The 22,982-nt window shown below is 48.7% G+C and overlaps 1 protein-coding gene across 8 annotated transcripts in view; it reads left to right on the top strand.

Moving 5' to 3' along the window:
• The window catches only part of SLC41A3 (solute carrier family 41 member 3), a 39,794-nt gene that overhangs the window by 9,263 nt on the left and 7,549 nt on the right, over positions 1-22,982 (top strand). For 7 of the 8 annotated variants that reach the window (XM_067544313.1, XM_067544308.1, XM_067544315.1 and 4 more), the window contains 6 exons: positions 8,360-8,467; positions 9,907-9,978; positions 10,960-11,104; positions 17,065-17,211; positions 20,322-20,466; positions 21,592-21,671. In XM_067544313.1, coding sequence (XP_067400414.1) covers positions 8,360-8,467; positions 9,907-9,978; positions 10,960-11,104; positions 17,065-17,211; positions 20,322-20,466; positions 21,592-21,671 — 697 coding nt within the window. Of the gene's footprint in view, positions 1-38; positions 945-8,359; positions 8,468-9,906; positions 9,979-10,959; positions 11,105-17,064; positions 17,212-20,321; positions 20,467-21,591; positions 21,672-22,982 lie in introns of those variants that run through there. The other variant, XM_067544314.1, reaches the window with a different exon arrangement.

Here is a 22,982-nt window from a genome sequence, read left to right as displayed (position 1 = left end):
GGGTGGGGGGAGGCAAACCTTCTCTCACAGCCAGTATAGTTTTGCTGCTTTTCCTGATGGGACCTGGTTAATAGCCGTGGTTGTAACAGGTGTGGACTCATGCTCTCGGCGACCTTGACATAAACCAAACGAAAACCTGGATATTAAGTGCCCTACCCCTTGGCCTTGGAACTGTGAGAAAAGTTCAGTGCTCCCACATGGTGGGACTACTTCAGCATGAGCTTATATATTAAACCATCATATCAAAAGCAAGCCACGTTCTGTGAAGAAATGTAACTTGAGGAGAAAGGACACCTGTGACTGAGGGATTACTGCATGACCTGTCATTCTTTGTGCATGGACTCTAATGCCATAGCCCGAGGAGCAGGTCTTTCTGGTTTTTGCTGAGCTGGTAGAAGCTGGAGCTTGGGTGGGATCATCAGTATTTATCCACAAACATTTCAGCAATCTTCATTTTTTCTCTTCTGAATTCTTCTGGAGGTAACATGGAGACAGGGCTTCCATGAGGCTTGCCGCATGCAGTCTGAGCTCAACCAAATCAAACTGATTTTGAAAGATAAGCTTGCTGTGGTTCTCTGGACGGGAGGAGGAGGAGGAGAAGAGGAAACTAAAGGACTGTGGCATCATTGCTGTAGGCTGAGGAGAAGTGTCTTTAAACTGTGGAGCAAGCAGCTGGGAGTGTGATGTGTGTGATTTCCTGGCTTTTTTTCTTGCTCTGCCTGTTGAATATGGGTTAATGGCATTTGACCATGGTGGTCACCCAGCTACAACTGGAGCTGTGCTTCCACGGGAAGAAACTGAGAGGTTTCACCTGCAAGCTGACCAGGTCGGCTAATGGATTTCTCCCAGAGACGTCCTTCTCCATTGCCTCCCAGATCTTTGTGCCATTCCTCTTGGCTGGGTTGGGCATGGTGGCCGCCGGCCTGTTGATGGATGTTGTTCAAGTACGTATATGTGATTAAGCAGCTTAGTAGCAAGGGGCTGGCTTGCCTTGGTGACCTTGAGTGTGCATTTGTAATTTGTGTGTCTAATAAGCGTGATTGCCATTGGGTCCAGCCCCGGCTAAAGAGCATCCTTTTTGGGTCAATATGTGGGAAGGGCTCTTCCTAGGCTGGGGTGTTTGGTTTTAGGGAAGGGCTTCTGGACAGACAGTGCCCTCGGTACATTAGAGGAAGAGTTCCTCCCACTCTGTGTCCAGCCACACATTCTGTATGAAACTGCACCAGGCGACAGTACTGGAATCAAACAGATGCTACAGCATATTCATCAACTGTACAGCAGGCATTCTTTCCCCCAGAAATCACCAATGAGCATGTCACCATGTCAGAGCTGTCGTTAACTGTTGTTCACATTTTGAAGCAAGTTTATCATTTCAGTTCTTTGAAAATAACCTCTAGATTATTCTTAAATCTTGAAGGTGCTCAGCTACCCTGGTGGTACAAGACTAGAATCTAAACATTTCTGGGCCAGATTCTGATCCCATTTACAGGGGTGTGAATTCAGCATTACCCCCTTTGACTTCAGTGGAGGTATGCTGGATTTGCGCTACTGTGCCTGAGGTCAGAATCTGGCCCATCTAGCTTTCCTTTGTACGGGTGGCACAAACAGAAACTCAAAATGTGATCTTGTTTGGGTATCTTATGTGGGTGGATTTGCAAATCAAACTGTTGGCACAGTTTCTGCTGCTTTCAGACTGCTTCAAACTGTTCTGTACAGAGCTCCAAAGCAAGCTGGTGCTCAGGATTCTCTGGAACTTGCACCCAACTGGAGCCAAGCATGGGCACTGCTCTGTTTGGGGGAGGAGAAAAGTCTTGCTCTTTTACTTGGCCAAGGGAAAAAAAATGGTACAATGATTGAAAGAATGAATTGGATTAAAGGGAATATGATGTGAGGAGCAGCAGAGAGAGAAAGTCTAACTGAAACAGTGTCTCCTGCTGCTGTACTATGCCTGTCAACCCCTCTGTGTGCTGCTGCAAGCCACAGACCTACCTTTTAGTCTTACAGGAGCTCCCTTCCTTCACCATCTACCCCTGTGCTATAGAATAACACTTAGCAGGGCTGGATTATTAACTCTCCCGTGGGCCCGGGGCTATTAGATTTTTTGGGGCCTCTTCCAGGCTGGCGCAGCAGTGCTCCGGGGGCTGGGAGCTCTCGGGTCGGCCTGAGGCAAACCGTCCAGCCTGAGGGCGAGGCAAGCCAGCGCTGTGGCGTGGCGCAGGCCGACAGCACCCCAGGACCCGAGGCAGACTGGCCAGCCCAGCTGGGGCACTCTGGCAGTGGAGGAGGGGGGCTGCTGGGGTGCGGAACAGCCAGGGTAGGTGGGGCAGGGTAGCGCTGGGGCACGGGCTCTGGGGGCGCTTGGGGGCGCTCTGGCACTGGGACCACCCGGCCAGCCTGGCTGGCTGGTGCTTGGGCCAGAGCTCTGACGGGAGAGGGGTGGAAGGGGCATGGCTTCGGGCAGAAGGGGCAGGGCCAGGCGCTAGCCTTCCCGAACGGGCAGTCGCCAGCCACCTTGATTTATTTTTGCGGGGCCCCCGTTAACCCGAGGCCCTGGGCAGCAGCCCCTACAGCCCCTGCATTAATCTGGCCCTGATACTTAGCACTTATCCGCAGCCTTATATTTCAGAGCAGGCTATAGCCATTAACATACTAATCCTCACCAAGCTGTTGTCAGGTAGGTAAATCTTAGGCCTCATCTACACTAGAAAATTAAATCAGTTTAATTACGTTGATCAGAGGTGTGAAAAATCCACACCCCCTGAACAATGCAATTAAGAGGACCTACATCAGCATGTAAACAGCGCTAAGTTGACGGTAGAATTCTTCTGTCAGTTTACCTACCGCCTCTCGAGAAGGTGGATCATGTACGCCAACAGGATGGCTTCTCCCATTGACATAGGTAGTGTCTGCACAGAAGCGCTACAGCAGTGAAGCTGCAGCGTTTTAGACATATCTTTAATGCAGAATGTATCCATTGCATTTGTTGGAAAGCAGGGGCCTGTTCAGGCAGATTGCTGTACCTTTGTATCGATCAAGATGGAAAATATATAACACACACTTGACACACACCTTTCAACATATTGTACATGTGATACAAATACTAGGCTCTGTAATTAATATATACTTAATTTATTTACACATTAGGGTCTTGGAAACTTTATACAAGTTGGTACCATGCATTAAGCAAAATAACAGGAAAACATTTCTAATTTAATAGGAAGACGAACCATTGGGCAGTGGAACTGACTCCCAGAGGAGGTTGTTAAGGCGTCATTGCTAAGAATCAAAAATAGCTTAGAGAAGACATTTCTGCAATAGATTGCAGTATTGCCAACCCCAAGCATTCAGAAATCATGAGTCAAACTCTAAAACATCACAAGATGACTTAAAAACCATGAGATTTTAAAGATAATATGTTTGGAATTCTTATTTGCTTTCTGGTCTTTGAGTCTGTAGGATTCATCTTTTCTCCACCACTGTGAGGGCTAGAAATTTACTTTCTTTTTAAACAGAAGCTGAGATTTTGATGTATTCCTGTGACCCCAAGAGCCGGGGCCTTAAGGAAAATACCAAAGACTTGCCATGGAATTGTGAGAGTTGGTAACACTGATTGATTGATGGACCCCAGAGGCTTTTTCTAGCCCTTGTAACTCTGATCTGTGGTGTGCCCTTTACCAGGAACTGGTATGACACTCCGAACTCTGTTTTAAAGTATTTCCAGTTACTGCAACAAAGTGTTTTCCAGATTCCCCTTATTTGCCCTTGTTAGAGAGATGTGACCACACAATCAAACGAGTGCCGCCTTGATAATGGAAGTGGATGGTGTGTAGTTAGTGCACATGAGTTTAGTTGCACTGCCCTTGTTTGGCCAATCAGCAACTGAGTGGCTCTCTGCTGGAAGCTGGGTCTGGCTATGTATAATTTTCAGGGTCCTACATTGCTATAGAGGGGCATGCCGGTCATTAGGTGCCTCCTTGTCTGGCCCCACTGCCAAAAGATTGAGAGGTGAGTTGCCTTCCATTCTATTCCTGGAGAGAAAAGTGAAGCTAGCCCACGGATTATGAGGCTGCATGGAACTTCCAAAGGCACGGGGCCCCAAGCAGTTGCTTAACATTGCAAACCTAAGAGTCTATCCACACAGCAAGTGGTGGCCCATGGCAGAGAGTCTCAGGGCCACGTCTAGTGCGACAGTGCCAAAAACAGCTGTGTAGGCGTTGCGGCTCAGACTGGTGTTCAGGCTCTAAAGCCTTTCCCCTCTGAGAACATCTACACAGCTACTTTTAGTGTCCTCACACAAGCCCAAGTCTGTAGATTCGGACTCTGAGACTCGCTGTCACGGGCTGCCACGGAGAGTCTGACTTTAATGAAGTCAGGATTTCACTGTGGGTATTTTGCAAGCTGTGAACGGGGAGGGAGGGGGGAAGGGGACAGGTGGAAAATAAATGCATCTGTTTTGTTGCTGCAAGCACTTTCCGATTTATTTGACTTTCTGCAGAAGGCACGGGGAACTGCACCAAGTGATGCTTTCTATTTTTGGCTGCTATTCAAGATAACTCCTTTATTCCACTTTGCAAGCTTAGCCATGGAGAGAGGCCACACTGTTTCTTCTGAGAATCAGCTGAGCCATGGTGATAACAGGTTGGGGAGAGGAAGTTGCCAGATGCATTCCATGGGCCTTTTGGGACTACAGGAAAGCAGACGCATTCAAATGAACAGCTCCGAAATCAGAGGCTAATACAGCAACAGAAAAATACAGTAAAAGCAGCTGCTTTTTTAACTGCATCCCATATGCTTTACCAAGTTACAAGCTAAATAATAACAGAGGGACAGAGGAATTTAAGTGTGTGCAAGGAAGAAATGAACTGTTCTTAGCTTGAATTTGAACTCGACTGCAGAGTCAATGAGACCTAGTCTATACTCGATCACCCCATTCATTGTAAATTCCCTGGGACTTTGCATCTATCTATTTCAGGGCTGAATTTGGCGCAGTGAGAGGTTCTGAATGTTAAATGATAGCACATCTGGGATATATGCAAATTAATCTATTTGTATTTCATATACATTCTAGCTGTTTAAATCAGGGGTCTTCAGCTGTGTGTGGCACAACTGGAGGGACTGGGAAGGTAGCTATAAATCAGTTTTACGCATCCCCAATCCTGGGGCTGACCAGAGGAGTATTCAGCCCTCAGATGAGTATAGAGTAGCCTCAAGGCTGCTCTAAGTTGCACTGACTGGTAGCAGCTCCTCAGAGTCTGTTCCATCCTCTGGGGGATAACCAGAGTGGCTCCGTGCTCTAGTGAGGCCCATGATATGCTCTGTACCTACTCTGGCGGCAGAGTATGGTTTAGAACTGCTCTGGCTAGACATCACCACGTACACCGCAGGACTATGCAGCTGTCTTGTTGAGCTGGCTTCCAGACTGCTTTGCACTGCTAGCAAGACACAGACCTTGCCAGACCACAGGTCATTGTCTGGCCCACTATGTTACAGTAATGTGAGGAATCAAATTTGATCCAGGAGAATTACGTTTCAGGCATGAAAATTCAGGAATAAAGCTTCTCTTTCATCCTCAGTGGGATGCTGTCCAGAGTATAGCCATATACATGAAGTATTCTTCACCTTTTGTTGCTAGTAACAGATGAGATTGTTAGAGCTGAAAGGAATTTTTAAAAAATTATTTGCTTTTTGCAATGTATTATGTTTAACTTCTTCTCCGTGACTCAATTTGGACAGTGAAATGAGGGAGGTCAGTTTTATTTTGTGTTTCTCATGAGTTTCACTTCCTGGTTTTGTGACATTAACACAGTGTAGGCTTACGACACGTTCCTCCTAAACCAGTTTTCACTGCACTTTGAATTTGTAGTAGGGAGGAATCATGACAATGTTACTATTCCTAGACTCAGTCTGAAGTCTTTATTCAGGCATCCCCTCCCCCACACATACACACTTGGACTGCTGTCCTGACCTGCTGTACCCATCCGCTCTTCCGGACCAACTGCCTGATCCGGCTCTGTTAATTTATCTCATGCCTGACCCGCAGCACCTGAGCTTCTCAGAGAGCACAGGCAAGTGCATTTCAGTTTCGATCTGTCCCCAGGGCAGATGTGAAGGGCCCCCTGCCCTGCTTTATTCCTGTCTGCCTGTGTAACACCACAAAGTGTAGCTGGAGTATTCCGTCTGGGTGCTGTGGTCTATGAGGACTGTTCCTGTATATTAAAGCTGGTTTTGATCTTTGTCTTTCATTCAGTTTAGATTGTAAACTCTTCTTGTTCGGTTTGTACAGCACTTAGCAGAGTGGGAGCTAGTCCAAGACTGGGACTCGAGGCACTACTGGCGTACAAATAATAATAATAAATACTGCCCTTGGCTCCTGGCGTGTTACTGATGAGACTCTATGATGGGGAGGGCAGGGAGAAATGAAGTGACCTGAACTCTGGGGTTTTGTTTTGTTTTTTACTTTTTTTCATTTTTAATTAATTGTCCAAAGACCCGCAATGTAATTCATGTAAAAGATACAATATGTAAAGCGAGGCATTGAGAATCAGACAAGGCACTCCATTAACCTAGTCTACTGTGGCTTGAAACCTGTAAGATCCATACAGGAATAGGAGGGATACAATAGAAACTCAAGAACATATTGGTATGACAAAACTATGCTCCTTAAAGTTGACCTGCAAAGGAAATTAAACAGTTGGGTTTCTGTCCTTTTTTTGGTTTCTTTTTATGTATAAAACCTCTACACGCTTGGGAGAGGTGAGGTGACAGGTGGTAAAGTTATGCTTGTTTTTTACATTAAGAAGATCAAGTCTGGTCTTTCCTGTTCTTTCTTGAAGACTCACTGAAAAGATCAAATGTGTACTGGGAACTTTCTTACCCCTTAATTAAAGAGGTGGAGAAGTCTTTAACAAAGACCTCTTTTTTCCCAGATGTTTTTCAGGTGTTTGAATTAGGTGTTTAACAAAATCAGACAAAAGTTAAAGACTTTCAGGTAGTCTCACTAGTACGCCTTCCCCTCTCATTTTAGCTCTTAACATCCAGTAGCTTATTTTTCCAGGTCGTCACTGCAGGAGAATCAGAAGTGATGCTTTGCCCACCACTTGCTCACTTGTAGTGGGTGTTTATTAAATTAGATCTGTTTGTGACCTGATTTTCAAAGGGGCTGAGCACCTGCCAGCTCCCAGTGTCTTCAACTGGATTAATGTCTCTTGAGATGTCAGGCCACTGACCTCTGTACAGTGAGTGATGTCAGTCAGGAATTGCATCTACGTACATCAAGGCTGAATTTGATCCTTGTATTCCTAACTGGCTCCACTGGGCATCAGTGCAAGTGGAAGAGACGTTAGGAGGGACTTTGATAGCCTGCCTCACGCTTTATCCCATAATCAGATTTCCCACAGTAATTGAAAGAGTTCTTGCTGCAGCCCTTGGATCAGTTTCAGAATAACTGCAGACTTCAGAACCTTCGGATAAGCTTGTCTGGTCTGTCATTTCATCCTGATAGCATTTCCTCTGGCTACAGCATGGCTTTGTTAATCTCCCAAACATGCAGTAGTTCAGTGCAGGGCCATAAATTATCTTTGAAGGTACCATGTGGTATATTTAAATAAGTTACACAGTATTTCTGCGTTAGTCATTGAAGCAACTGGAGATTTCAGATCTTGTAGAACAGTGTTTCTCAACGACCGGTCCATGGACCGGTGCTGGTCCCTGAGACCTCCCTAACACAGCTTACACACATCTTAGGAAGGCAGCAAGCCAGCCCCTGGTATCAAAAAGGTTGAGAAACACTGCTATAGAATGTCACAATTTGAAACAACAGCTTCATGTAACTCAACTCCAAGGCAATCAGAGAAACATAGGATTTGCCATACTGGTGTAGACCTGTGGTCCATCCAGTTAAGTATCCTGTCTCCAACACTGCACAGCACCACAGTGTCTCAGAGGAAGTTTCCAGAACCCCAGAGTGGGAAGATGCTTCCAGGACGGTTCATCCTAATTCCTAATAGATAGAGATTGTTTTAAACCCTGGGGCACAAGTACTTTTCATATCCTGTTCAAAATCTCTGTGTTTGTCTTAACTATTGTGACTCTGGATATTAATAGTAATTAATAATAGCTCATATTTATATAAAGCCTATCTGCCCAAGAGATCACGGAACGCTTTGTAAACTCTAAAAATTGCTTCACCTACCACCAAATTGCAGCTGCCTCTGGGGTGGAACATGTCAGTTGTTCACAGTGCACCCCAAACAGTTTGGGACATGAAGTGAGGGGGGGGGACCCATATCCAGTCAAAATGAAGAATGGGCAGAATGACATAAGATGAGGTTGACATTCTTCCTGTTGTCTTCCTTTTTAGCACTGGGAAGTGTTTCGGACAATTACAGAAGTTTTTATCCTGGTTCCTGCCCTGGTTGGCTTGAAGGGTAACCTTGAAATGACCCTGGCGTCCAGACTCTCTACTGCTGTAAGTGTAAAGTTTGGGAGGGTTGAGTAGGAAGGAATCTTTTGACCAATAGATCCTACTTTTGCGTTTGTGTGGGAGAGTGTGAGCGAGAGAGAGAGAGTTAAACAAAGACCCCATTCTCTGCGTATGCATGTGTGGAATTAAGACCCTCACCCCTTTCCCTGCTAAGCTGAAACAAGGCATTTCAGGGAGGGAGGAGAGTTAAATAAGGTTTGTGCCCTCATTCCACAGCTGGAACAGACGGTTTCTGGTCGACTCTGAGAAGGATGATTCATCCATATGTGTCCAGTTGCCAGTGTCTGGGGGTGTTGCAACAATTGAAAGAGACAAAAGAGAACATTGACTGTATGCACAGTCGCTCTCAGTGGTGGGCTGTGAGCTGCGCTACTGAGTTCTCCCTCTCTATGGCCGCTGACTTTTGTGGGTACTGAAGCTTTTCTTCCCATTCCTGGCAGTGAGCTGTCCAGCAGACCAGCGCAGGGATGTCCCTAAGTCCCCCCATGATGCCTTGGGACTTGCAATAGCTTCTGCAACTCATGGCATGATCTAGTTCCTCTGGCAGAAGCGTGGCCTATCCTTTTTCGGGGGATGCCCATACTGCAAGTCTGCCCCGGACACAGGCCAGACTACAAAGCTGCTTGTAAGGAATAAATAGTAACAAAGGGCCCAGCTGTGCTCTGTGTGCGAGGTGATGGGTTTTCCTCTGCTGTGGGTTGGAATGGAATCTCAATAGCCTGCAAATGGAAGAAACTGTTTAGCATCCACAGCGTGTTCCTTCCATGAGTCTTATTGTGCAGGGAGTTTCTTCCCTTGTGGGGAGAAGGCTGGGATGTTTTATTGTGTCATTTCTCTTCAGTTTGCCCAGCACAATCAGCAGCACCAGTAGTGATGGTCTCAGGCTGTCACGGGCTCTGTCAAAGGCCTCAGCCAGTCTCCTGTGTCTGGAAGAGGTGGCTAACCCGTGTGGTTTTTCCGAGAGTATTTCTTTCCCGTGGCAGCCCTGAGATCCTGACACTGTAGATCAGCCCTTTAAAGGCAGGCGCCTGAGGTGCGAGCCTGGAGTTTGCACACACGTCTGTAGCGCCTGCAGAGCCTGCACTGGGCTGTTGGCATTAGGTGGGCGTGCACACGTGGGATCGGCTCATGCAGACAGGGTGCACACAGCCTTTGAAAGTCTGGCCCAGTGTGTCTACTGAGACTGTACCTCGCCGCAAGAGACAAGAGCTGAACTCTGCTGCCCTTCAGAGGCTAGGCCGGGGAAATTCTTCTTAATGAGAAAGGGGGAAGTTAGGAAAATGGGGGATACAGGCTAGCGTCGGTCATCATGCTGGCTTTAGCTTGCCCTCTCCTAGAGGGTCCAAATGAAGCCCTCTTTCTGCATTCAGGTGCTGGCAGTGTCACCGGGGCAGCAGGCCTTACATTTCTCCCTTGATTTCCAGGCTAACACGGGACAGATGGACGATACCCGGGAACAGTGGAAAATGGCCACTTGCAATTTAGCCCTGATTCAGGTAAGCAATGCCAGCTGGAGCTGGAAAAGGCTCCTTTCTTTTGCTAAATTGGGCCCTCTGGGGAATTTGTACTGGGGCGCACTGTGGGGCTCAGGTCTCCTGCTGGCTGTGTCAGATTATTTATTGTTAGTGGCAGGGAACCCGCCCCTATGAAAAACCTATTGACTCTAGGAGTTCTGTGTTAAAAATCCAGCAGTTAACCAAGAAGTTGCATGTGGTGATACCATGGGATGTGCTTCTGTGCTGGTGGCATTTTGTACCCCACTGTACCTCTGCACGCCCTCCCTCGTCTCCTCTCACAGCTGTCAGCGGCGCTTCTGCAGATGGGACTTCCACATTTTGTTGAGCAAGGACATCCCACAGCTGATGGGTAAATGCCTTCTGCTGTACTGACATCTGGACTTTTCAGACCTCTGTAGAGGCTTTGCATGCTTGGTTGGGGTGTCAGAGCCTGCATCGCATGGAGCCTTTATAGGAATGCACCTAAATGCCGTAACAAATCTGTGGTCATCTCCCTTCCTAATTATGCTGCCTACCTAGAACTTCATTGCAGCAGCAGGGATAGATCTCAGAGCCACACCTTCATCTCCAGCCCCCCAGACAACAGCTCACACTCATGCACAAGCACAGGCCCCTTTTACTTAATCTAAAGGAGAATCTCCATTAACAGTATAGGGCATATGACACACAATGGATCAGTTCTGAGTCCATCCAGTAGAGAGCAGTGGAGCACATATACGCTAGCCAGGTCATTACATTCTTTAGTGAGTGTCCTGATGGAACTGGGATTTTCTCTTAGAGGAAATCAGCTAGAGTTTGACTTTTAGGGGGTGCCGTTTCCTGAATGTGCGGTGGAATGATCCCCATGTCTGATTAGTGCCAGGCAGGTGACGATGAAGGGGATCACAGTCTGCTGTGTGGATGTCTGGGGTCCCTGACCCCACATGGAACACTGTCTACCAGCTGATTTTTGCCCAACAGGTACAGGCCACGGTGGTGGGGCTGCTGGCTGCCATAGCTGCTGTCATCCTGGGAGCAATCTCAAAGGGGCACGTGGAGCTGAGTCAGGCCGCAGTGCTCTGTGCAAGTAGCGTGACGACAGCATTCATAGCTGCGCTCTCCCTGGGTGAGTCTTGTTAACCCCCCCATGCCCGCTAAAACGGGCCAGTTAGAAACCACCCTTTCCATGTGGGTTTCTTCTGCACCACCCGCCCTCCGTGAACTGTTTGCTCCTTTCCCCTTTGGAGACTTTTCAGTAGCTGGTGTGAAAGGATTCTGGGGTTTTGGGGTCCAGTGGCCACATAGCCATATCCCAAAACGTTACTGGATGACTAAAATCACCACCACAGGCTGGCACCTAGGGAGGCCTGTCTTCTTCCTCCACCGCGCAGCTGCCTACCTCCCAGCGCTCAGCCGCTCAGTGGCTCTCATTTTGATGGTGCACAAGGGGACCACATTCCAGCCTCGCACCTGGATCCTGCATCCCTACCTTTCCTAACTGTCTCACTCCTTTCCTCTTGGCCTGGGCCCATATAACATCAGACCGCTGGGTCGTGGGCACCATTGGATCGGGCTGTACCCTCCAATTTTCCTCTCCCCCTCCCCATCCCTTCCCGTCCCTGTCCCTCTTCAGGGACCCCTCTGACGAGCAACTCCTCCTGCAAGAGATGTGCAATTTTCTCATGCTGGAAGCCGTAGAGGAGGCCCCGCTGGATATGGGAGGATGAGGTTTCTACTCCCAATATTTCCTCAACCCGAAGGCCAAAGGGGGTCTCAGACCCATTCTGGACCTGCAGGGCCTAAACAAGTACATCAGAAGGCAAAAATTCCGCATGGTTTCCCTGGCCTCTATTATCCTCTCCCTGGATCCAGGAGACTGGTCTGCTGCCCTCGATTTGAAGGACGCGTGTTTTCACATATCGATATTTCTGGGTCACAGAAGGCTCCTCAGGTTCGTGGTGGGGGGTTCCCACTACCAGTTTACAGCCCTCCCGTTTGGCCTATCGTCAGCCCTGAGGGTGTTCACAAAGTGCACGGCAGTGGTGGGTGCGTATCTCAGGCGTCGAGGGGTACAGATCTACTCATACTGGAGGACTGGTTAATCAGAGGCAGGTCGAAGGCTCAGGCCCAAGCCAGTCTGGACCTCGTGCGAGCCACCTGTCACAGGCTAGGCCTGCTAATAAATGAGCAGAAGTCTATCCTAGCGCCTATGCAAAGGATAGAGTTTATCGGGGCAGTTCTTGTCTCGACACAGGCCAGAGCATTCCTGCCGCAGGCCCGGTTCGAGGCCATGTCCGGCCTGATCAGGAACCTCTGTGCCTGCTCCAGTACAACAGCACGACTCTGCCTGCAGCTGCTGGGCCATATGGCAGCGTGCCCCTATGTGCTCCACCACACCCGCCTGAAGCTCAGACTGCTTCAGCTATGGCTGGCCTTGGCTTACGCCCCGAGCAGACACCCCATGGACAGGGTTGTCACGGTGCCCTCACGGGTCCTGGCCTCCCTAGAATGGTGGTTGGATCCCCGAATGGTGATGAAAGGAATGCCCTTTGCAGACGGGGGCCCTGCAATGACTCTAGTGTCAGATGCTTCGGACCTGGGGTGGGGGGCGCACATCAGCTCTGGTCGTAGTACCCAGGGGACCTGGTCGGAAGAGGACCAGGGAATCCACATAAACATCAGGGAGCTCTGAGCGATCTGCCTAGCATGTGCAGTGTTGACTTCCCTTCTTGAAGGGCAAGGTGATTCAGGTCCTGACAGACAACACCACCGCAACGTACTGTATCAACAGACAGGGCGGGGCTCGTTCCTCAGTCCTCTGTCTGGAGGTGGTGGGTCTGTGGGATCTGGCGATAGGCCACCATTTTCACCTGGTGGCCTCTCACCTGCCTGGTATCAAGAATGCCACAGCAGACTGGCTCAGCAGGTCCTTTGTACCTCTCACGAGTGGTCTGTCCTCCCGTCAGTCGCCGACATGATCTTCCGGAGGTCGGGGTTTCCCCAAGTGGATCTCTTTGCAACCAAGGTCAACAAGAAGTGCAGCCAGTTCTGCTCCTTTCAGGGGTGGGACGAGGGGGCCATGTCAGACGCCTTCCTCACTCCCTGGTTGGGCGGGCTGCTGTATGCCTCCCCTCCCATTCCATTAATACACAAGGTCCTGTTAAAGATCAAGAAAGACAAGGCCAGGGTCATCCTTATTGCACCTGCGTGACCCAGGCAGCACTGGTTCACGACACTCCTGGAGCTGTCGGTCGCCCCTCTCCTGGAGCTACCGTGGTGGCACGACCTACTTTCCCAGGACCAGGGGCGCCTTCTGCACCTGGACCTGGAGTCCTTCCACCTGACAGCGTGGAGGCTGAATGGCTGAGCTTGGAGGAACAAGCTTGCTCAACTCAGGTGCAGACTGTGCTGATGAGTAGCAGGAAGACCTCCATGAGGGCATCGTATTTGTCCAAGTGGAAGAGGTTCACTTGCTGGGCCGCAGCACGGCAAGTTACACCCTTCCAGGCACTGATTCGGGTGGGCCTAGACTACCTGTTGCACCTGAAGCTTCAGGGTTTAGCTACTGCCTCGCTAAAGGGGCATCTGGCTGCCATGTCAGCCTTCCATCCCCCGATTCATGGGAGATCAGTTTTTTCTCATGCCATGGCAGCGAGATTTCTGAAGGGCATAGAAAAGCTCTACCCACAGGTCAGGGATCCCGTACCCCCCTGGGACCTGAATTTGGTCCTCTCTAGGCTCATGAGAGCGCCATTCGAGCCCATGGCAACTTGCCCTCTTCTGCTACTGTCATGGAAGGTGGCCTTCCTAGTAGCTATCACATTGACTAGGAGAGTGTCTGAAATCAGGGCACTCACCTTGGAGCCGCCCTGTACGATTTTTTATAAGGATACGGTCCAGCTGAGGCCTCACCTGGCTTTCCTGCCCAAGGTGGTATCACAATTCCACACCGACCAGGACATTTTCCTGCCAGTGTTTTTCCTGAAGTCGCATGCTTCCGAAGAGGAAAAGAGATGGCATACGCTGGATGTACGCAGAGCCCTGGCTTTCTGCTTGGAGAGATGAAGTCACTCCGTAAGTCCATGCACTTGTTCATCGCGGTGGCTGAAAGGATGAAAGGCTTACCTGTCTCGTCGCAACGAATCTCCTCCTGGGTAACCACCTGCATACGCTTCTGCTACGAGCAGGCAAAGGTTCCACTTCCGGGCAACGTCACAGCTCACTCCACCAGAGCTCAGGCATCTTCTCCAGCATTTTTGGCGTATGTGCCTATGCAGGACATATGCAAAGCTGCTACGTGGTCATCGGTTCATACCTTTACGTCCCACTATGCCACTGTGCAGCAGGCTAGGGATGATGCCAGATTCGGTAGGGCGGTGTTGCAGTCAAAGAACCTATGAACTCCGAATCCGCCTCCAAAGTGCTCCTTGCAAGTCACCTACAATGGAATGGACACGAGCAAGCACTCGAAGAAGAAAGGACGGTTACCTACCTCGTAACTATTGTTCTTCGAGATGTGTTGCTCATGTCCATCCCATGACCCGCCTCTCATCCCCGCTGTCGGAGTTGACGGCAAGAAGGAACTGAGGAGGCGTAGGGCCGGCAGCGCCTCATATACCACGGGATGTGCGCGGGGCTCCAGGGGGCGCCGGAGCTGACCCTACGGGATCTGCTAAGAGAAAAAATTTTCCAGTAACCGTGCACGGGTCACGCACGCACCTACAATGGAATGGACATGAGCAACACATCTCGAAGAACAACAGTTACAAGGTAGGTAACCATCTTTTCTCTCTCAGAGCATCACAACATACACACACACATTTCTGTCTGGGGGACGTGGTATGCTTTTGAGAAGGGATGGGAAATGGCTCTTACACAGTGGAAGGTCATGGGTAGATTAGTGTGATAGAGTGTTTAACACATTAGTGTTAGGAGTCAGCTCTCTTGAGTTCTTTTCCTATCTGCATCTCGGACTCACTTTTTGAACTTGGCTCAATCACTTCACTTCTCTGTCTGCGTCTCCCTGTCCGAAATGAAGAACTGCGGTCTTGGCAGCTGTTCCACGATGGTGTCCTAAGGAGTGGCTGGTTCAATGGAAGAGTAGGAATTTGCACATCTGCCACAAGAGGGCGCCGTGACATCCTTACTAATGAGGGAGTGGGTGGCAGTGTGTAGGTTGCCAACCCTCCAGGATTGTCCCGAAGTCTCCAGGAATTAAAGATGAATCTTTAATTAAAGACTATGTCATGTGATGAAACCTCCAGGAATATGGCCAACCAAAACTGGCAGCCCTCTGGTGTGTCAGAAGCCCTGGGCACAAGCACTATGAAGTCTTCTAAGAAAAAGAGGACAAGTCAAGAGCGTGCAGATGTCCCAGGCAAGAGTCCAAGGTTAACAGAGATGCTTGTGCTGAGGAACACTAGACAAGTTCTCAGAAGTCCTCCCGGCTTCTATCATCCTTTGTTCCCCCTCAGATGTTACTGGGCGTAAAAGAGAAGGACTTGGCTGACACACCGCGGTAGGCCCTCAGCTAATGGCCAGGTCTTTCCTAGCTATGGGGACCAGTCGCCGGTCACCATGTGTGCGGTAGTGTGTGTACATCGAAGGGGAGTCAGGTGATTTGTGTCAGGGGAAAGGGTAGTGTGTGTGTCTGGGTGTGCATTCTAGGGGAGCACCGTGTGTGCATGTCTTAGCGTGTGCATGTGTGTGAGCTGTTGGGGGGGGGGGGGCTGGAGATGTGGTGTTCGGAAGAGCAAAGTACGTTCCAGGCATGCTTGGAGACTCAACACTTGCATGCCTTTGTGAGCAGACACAGGTTTCTGAGCCAGAGAGTGTTATCCTTCCTGCCCTGCATCCAGGTGGTCAGCGTGGGGCTGTGGCGGAGGGCAGAATGCCATGGCAGGCTCTGAGGACATTTGATCTGGGCTTCTTTTGGAGGCTGGAGATCAGCCCCTGCCCTAGACAGTCACAGAACAGCGGGGTCAGGCTGGTAAGTTTATCTGTCAGTTGATTTGCCCACAGATAAGAGTTTTATCTGATCAGTGCCCCAGATCTCTGCCAAGGTCTCCGTTTTTCAAATAAACTGAAATGAACTGTTGTTGCTGCTGTGATGCTGCAAAGCATTTTGCTGCACGCTCATCTGGCTTAGCTTGTTGTAGCAGGGCACTCTCTTGTTCTCAGAGTGTGACTCTCACCTGGTCTTTTGTGTTTAGTCTGGGTCTCACCAGCTGATATTAATAAGCCAAAATTCCACCATCACCAACCGGCCTGAGATCGTGACCCAGATCCTGAACTGCAGCTGAATTTTGCATAGCACATCTCAGAAGGGGAGAGCATATGTGACTATGAGCCACTCTTCTACCCCTTGATCCTGAAGCTGTCCAGCTTGCAGGCCATCCCTTGTGTAAATTGGAGCAGCCTTAAGAGCTATGGTCCCCAAGGGGCTGCTGTGGCAGCCAGGGATCGCTGTGGGAAAAAGATACCCAGCCAAGACCCGTAGGCTGGGGGCATGGAGCTGGCTTATGGCCTGCGATGGCAGCTCCATGCCACCTGGGGATCCAAAAGCAAATAAAAAATCTGAATAGTACTGAGTGTGTTCTGGAAAATGTCTTTGTGCTGTGGAATCTAGGTGTAATCCCAGAGAATGGCACCAAGCTAGTTCCTTGCTACTGCTGCCTGGTCTTGCATGCTCAGTGTGTGTATGTCTATCAGTGTGCATTGTTCCTGGTCCTACTTCAAACCAGTAGAGACTAGCACCTGACAGGGATGGAAGTATTTACATTTGGTGCCTGCGTTGAGCCGTGGTGTTTGCTTTGCTGTGTATGTGCCCATGGACCTGCTCTGATTAAGTTTGCTGTGGAAGAGCCATCTTCTTCAGCACCATGGGCCCATTTCCTGGGTGTGACCAGACTCCGCTCGGTGCAGCATCCAAGTATGGGCAAAGGCGACTTTAAGTCACCTTTGCTGTCCCCAGATTCCTGGGCCAGCCTGGAACCAGGGAAGCCTTGGCACACTGTGAGCAGTGGTGCCAACACAGAAAACAGCATCGTCCTGTGTGTCTCAACCTCTGGTCTGTGTCTTCCTTAGGTCTGGTGATGATCGGAGTGATCATTGGTGCGAGGAAGGTGGGGATAAACCCAGACAACGTCGCCACTCCCATAGCAGCGAGCCTTGGAGATTTGATCACCCTCTCCCTGCTGGCAGGAATCAGCAGCACCCTCTTTAAATACATAGGTAAGCTACTTAGCAGAGAGCCTGTGGTTCAGATAGTGGGGAAGCCTCCTGACAGGGACAGCTGTTCATTTGTGGAAGGGAAGCAGCCTCATTCCTGGGAATGTTAAAGCTGGACTGGACACAGCATTACAACAGGGAATGGTCTTGTAGGGCTGTGGAGGAGGGAGCTGGAGATGGAAATGACTTTGTAGGTTAAGTCCAATGACTGTCCAGTTTGTTGTAAGGTTTTTGGGACCAGCCAATGGAATGGAGATAATATTGCCTAGTGGTTAGAGCAGAAGACAGGTTCAGGACTCCTGGGATCTGTTCCTGCATCTGTCACTAACTCACTGCAAAATTGGCCGAGTCACTTACACTCTCTTTGCCTCTGCACCACCACGTGTCAATGGGAATGATAATGTTCCCCACCTCACAATACTATTGTGAGGCTTATGATAGGTCCTCACAATTCCTAGGAGCACAGAGCATTGTTATCATCTTGGAATGGGGGAGAAAATACTGGATAGTCTCCTAGGGAGAACTCCTTTAGGCTGGTGCTGTGACTGCTGTGTTAACCATGCCCTGAGGGTATGTCTTCACAGCAATAGACACCCATGGCTGGCCTGTGCCAGCAGACTCGGGTTCACGGGGCTGTTTCACTGCTGAGCAGATGTCTGGGTTCAGGCTGGGGCCCAGGCTCTAGGACCCTGCGAGCTGGGAGGGAGTCTACACAGCAATGAAACATCCATGCAGCCTGAGCCTGAGTCAGCTGCCATGAGCCAGATGTGAATTTTTCATTGCTGTGTAGACATAATCCTAAAGGCCACAGATTGGTTAAAAACCTTGGCACCTGAACTGCTTCCCCTATATGAGCTTGGGAAAAGCACAGGGCAGTTTTTGGAATAGGAGAAAATAATGTGATTTCTGCTTTAATTGATGTTCGAAAATGGTGGAGCAAAGTACCATGGTCTTGACCTAGACAGAGAAAAGGGTTTTTTAAAAATCTGTGGAGGATTTTTTTTTAAATAAAAAGTCTGTAACAACTAAACCCAAACTTTCACTGAAAATTGAGAACAGAAATTGTGAGTGAGACAGCTGTTTCCTATTACAATAACTTATTCCACTAGCCTATAAATAGGGGAACAATGGAATCCACATCCCAGAGAGAAAGGGGCAGGGGGAAGTCCAAGAGACATTTCATTCTAGTTTTCCGACACTTCAGAAATGTATTTATTCAGTGTGCAGTTTCCCAAGATGCCGTGGCATCTGCCTACACAAAACTGGCGTGTCCTTCAGCAGATCCATCTCCAGTGATATCTCTCAGGGCCTGCATTATGGAATACAGTGGTAATATGTAGCAATACAATAATGAGCAGCAGTGAATTTAGGGGGCTATGATTGCAGCTAGGTATCCTGGCTGGAGAGGACATAAATTCTGGTGGAGTTATCACTCGGCTGTGCTCTGGCAGGAGATTGGTTATAGCGTGTCATTCACTAGTGTAACATCACCCAATTGGTGGGTTTTCATAATTCCCAGATTTCCAAACTTTTCTGTATTTCAGTGGGGATGAGAGAGAAGTGGGACAGAGTGTGTGACTCTGCAGTTCTTGACCACAGAGAAATATATTCCCTTAAGGATACAGATGAATCCTAGAAGGCCCGGAATATTACATGCCTTTTCAAGTTACATTTTTTCCCTGAGGTATAATCCCCTTATTCCAGCACGGTGTTTTATACTCTTTTAAAACCAACATTTCTCCTTCCAGCGCTCATTACTGTGTGGCCTATTATGCCACTCAATTGTACTTTACTCAACAAGTAGTAATCTTGCTTAGTAAGGTACTACTTATGAGCAAGGGTGGCAGAACTGGGTCCAAAGGCCTGATGTAAAGTCCACTGATTCTAAAGGGAATCACTCCATTGATTACAGTGGGCGTTGGATCATACCTTATAGAGGTGAAGGTCCTGTATTTGTGGGGTTTAAAAATGAGCTAATTGCCAAATGCCCAAAAGAGCAAGGGCCTATTTAGCATCTAACTCAGTTATATGTCCCATCATGTGTCTCTGCTTCCTGGCCTAACTGGCTTGAGGGGATGCGGTGCACTGTTAAACAGCTGCCATTTACACCCCAGAAGAAGCTGCATTTCAGTGATGGGTGAAGTGCACTATGATAAGTACATGCCTGTGTAAAAAAGCTTTGATAAAGATACGATAGTACTCTAAGAAAGTTAATGCTGTCTGTCTTACATTTCTAACCTAAGGCCCTGACAATATCTTTGGAAAAATACACGTATCAAGCTTGCTTTATATATCAGAATACCTGCAAAAACTGTGTTGCAGCTAGCCCAGCTTTGTACTTAATAAAGAGAGCAGATGGAGAGCCCTGTAGAAAATTTATTAGCGTTTCAAAAGGCCTGGCACAATCCCCATCGCTTAAAGGTGTTTCTGATGCTTTCTTCTGGTCTTGAGTCATGTTTATTTTCTTGTAGTGCAGCATTTTATTAAGTGCCATTGGCTTCTGAAGATCATTTCAAGGTTATGCTGCTGTTGAAGTAGCTAATAGAAATGAATGGAAACCAGCAAGTAAAAATCCTGCCTCTCAGCTGTCTGATGTATGAAGCATAGGAAAACAGCAGTTGTCTATCTAGTCTGCTGTCCTGGCATCAACAATAGCCAGTGCAGATGGCTCAGAGGAAGGGATGAGATGCCCCCTCATATCTATTTGTGGCATAACTTGCCCATAAGAAAAGTTTCTTCTTAGCCCCAGGGAGTTAGTGGTTGACTTATCCCTGAAATAAAAGAATTTATATCCCATATACATTTCTATCCAATCTAATGAAAGTGCATAGATGTTTTGATTCATATTGCTACTTAACATGGGTTGAATCCTCCTAATCCCTTGGTTTCAGTAATATCCTATGCCAGTGAGTTTCACAGGGTAATTATGGACTGTGGGGAAAAAATATCCCGGCTCATGTGATTGCTGTCTTGCAGCATGAAGACTTGAGTCCCGAGCCCTGCTTCCTTTCTTTCAGTCAGAATGTCATGGTTTTGTCCAGTCAGATTTCACAGTCTTATGGAGTTGGAGGTGTGTAAACTGCATTGAACTTTGAATTTCTTTTCCATGCCAGACATGAAATACCTCTCGCCTCTGATCTGCGCTGTATTTGTTATCATGATTCCTCTTTGGGTTGCTATTGCCAAGCAAAGTCCTTCCATTGCCGAGGTCCTGAAGTCTGGATGGCAGCCAGTGATCGTGGCAATGAGCATCAGCAGGTAAACCTTGGAACCGCCCTCCCCCCACCCCAGCCCACCATCTTTCTTTCTCTTTCAGGGAATAACAGTCAACCTAATCCAAGGTCCAGGGCAGTGTCCAAAATATAAAATCCCGCCTGTCTGTGATTCCAGTGATAATTTATAGTGACAGGGTTTTAAATTCTCAGGACCTGTCCTTGTTAGAGGCACTTTGATGGATCATTGGTAAAGCTTTCAGGACCAACACACTTTTCACACCGTGGTTCCAGCACCGGTGAACAGAGCGAATGCAGTTGTGAGCCCTGCCTTCACAGCTACGTGCAGTCAGCACCTCCTCTCTTGCTGCAGTACTCCACTGCGCTATACTGTGTAAGCCAGGCTAGTGGTGAGGGTAATCAGATGTCACGCTTTGGGTGCCTGGACAGAATCTCCTCTTTCCAAAGTATCATGCAATGGCACAGTCGGCCAGTTGCATTACTTGTGGCTTCCTCTGAAGTGTAAAGTGTTTGGCACAGCCACAGGCTAAGGGACTAGATGGGCCAATAGCCTGATCTGATAAGGGACATTTTGTCTTCCGTAAAACAAACAAATCTGCTCCATAGCCAAATGCAACCTGTGCAACATTCAGCCTGTACAACTGACATTATTTGTGTTGTGGTAGCACCCAGGAGCCCCAGTGCCGGACCAGGATCCCATTGTGCTAGGAGCTGTACTAACAGAGAACAAAAAAAGACAGTTCTTGCCTCAAAGTGCTAACAGCCTCTGCCTTTGCTACAAAGCTGGAGGGCATCCTGGCACCCTTTACCTTCCAGTACAGTGCAATGGAGTGACATGGCTTAGATGCAGTGTCATGGCAAAAACAACATGTGGTCATTTGCAGCCACGCTAGTTCTCTCGGGCTGTCACTGCGAACAGCTAAAAGAATATTTATCTGGCAGTGAGAAATGAACCCTAAAAGAAGCCATTGTCAGCTACTGTAGGAAACAATACTGCTCTGGCCAATGGAGGAAGGCCTGGATCACCTGTCCTAAAGGGTCATTTTCATCTGTACGGTCTGTGGGATGGAACTATCTGTGCTGATTTTATATTCTGTACCTGGTAGCTGATGATAATTAATAAGCTTTCATTTTGTGTCATTTTTCACAGCATTGGTGGGCTGATCTTGGACAAAACTGTAACTGACCCAAACTTCGAAGGCATGGCAGTTTTTACACCTGTGATTAACGGTAAGCTGAGGGAGGGTTATGTGCATGTTATTCTCCTTTCACCTCCAGAGGGCTGGGTTCAGAGTTCAGCTCTGAAAATGAGTCTGGTGGGCCTCTTGGTCTTTCTTTATCCACATCACACATTGCAGAACAATTGGCAGTTTCAGGATATGTCTGCACTGCTTGAATCTAGCTAGTGTGGCTAAAAATAGCAATGAAGGTGCAGCGGCATGGGCAGTACAAGCCCAGAACGTTGGGTCCATACTCCCACTCCCAGCCTGCCCGGGGGTCTGTGCCACTGTGTCTTCACTGCTATTGTTAGCCAGGCTAGCCAGGTTAAAGCTAGCACGAGTATGCCACCCTGAGCTGCAATCACACCTCTGATTGCAGTGTAGACATATCCTCAGATCGCGAGAGGCTCTGGAGTGGAGTAGCTGGGGTGCTGCAGGGCAGGACTGAGAGGTATTAGCAGAGCTGTGCGGAGGAAGCCTGCAGAGCCCCAGCCTGCTATATCTGGGGGCTGCTGTTAGGGTGTGTCTACACTGCAATTAGAACTCCCCAGCTGGCCATGCCAGCGGACTCCAGCTCGCAGGGCTCAGTCGTAGGGGCTGTTTAACTGCAGTGTAGATATTTGGGCTCAGATTGGAGCCCAGGCTCTGGGTCCCTGCGAGGTGGGAGGGTCCCAGGCTTGGTCTGCAGCACGAGCCCGAGGATCTACACCGCTATTAAACAGCCCCTTAGCCAGAGCCCCACAAGCCTGAGTCAGCTGGCCCAGCCAGCCGCGGGTTTTTAATTGCAGTGCAGACGTACCCTGAGTTTCATGAGCATTAAATCATGGCAAATATCACAAGAAAAACCATTTCCTTCCTCTCTGAAATCGACATTCTTAGCTGTGCAATCGGTCCAAGCTTCTGACATGCATTGATGACCAAGATTAGCCAACTGTGGAAACAACCTGGGCTTTTGGATTGATTTCTTTTTTCTGATATAATGTTTCATGCAAGTTTCAATCCAGAGGAAACAAGACATTACATCTGCAAAGCATTTTGTCAGCTAGCTGCTCTTTAAGCTGCTGTGATTCTTACACCCATGAGATGTCCTGCTAAACTTGTGCAAAGTCTTTCAGTATGTCTACACTGCAGCATAAGCCCAGGGTTCGAACTCAGGCTCAAACCTAACCCTCCTTCCATCTACACAGAAATCACACTGACCCAGTTCCCACGACCCCCCGGGGCCGAGCCTGAGTCAAGCTGGGACCCAGGGTTCATATCCTATTGCTTTGCAGTGCAGATGCTGCCCCCTTGACTTGTATTAGGGGAGTCCCCCAAAAGT

This window comes from Emydura macquarii, unplaced genomic scaffold (assembly GCF_026122565.2).
Source record: "Emydura macquarii macquarii isolate MOO-44397 ecotype Brisbane River unplaced genomic scaffold, CSIRO-AGI_Emac_v2 contig_968, whole genome shotgun sequence".
Classification (NCBI taxonomy): Eukaryota; Metazoa; Chordata; order Testudines; family Chelidae; genus Emydura; species Emydura macquarii.
The sequence above is the reverse complement of the archived record's forward strand: the minus strand, read 5'-3'. Positions and strand labels throughout refer to the sequence as shown.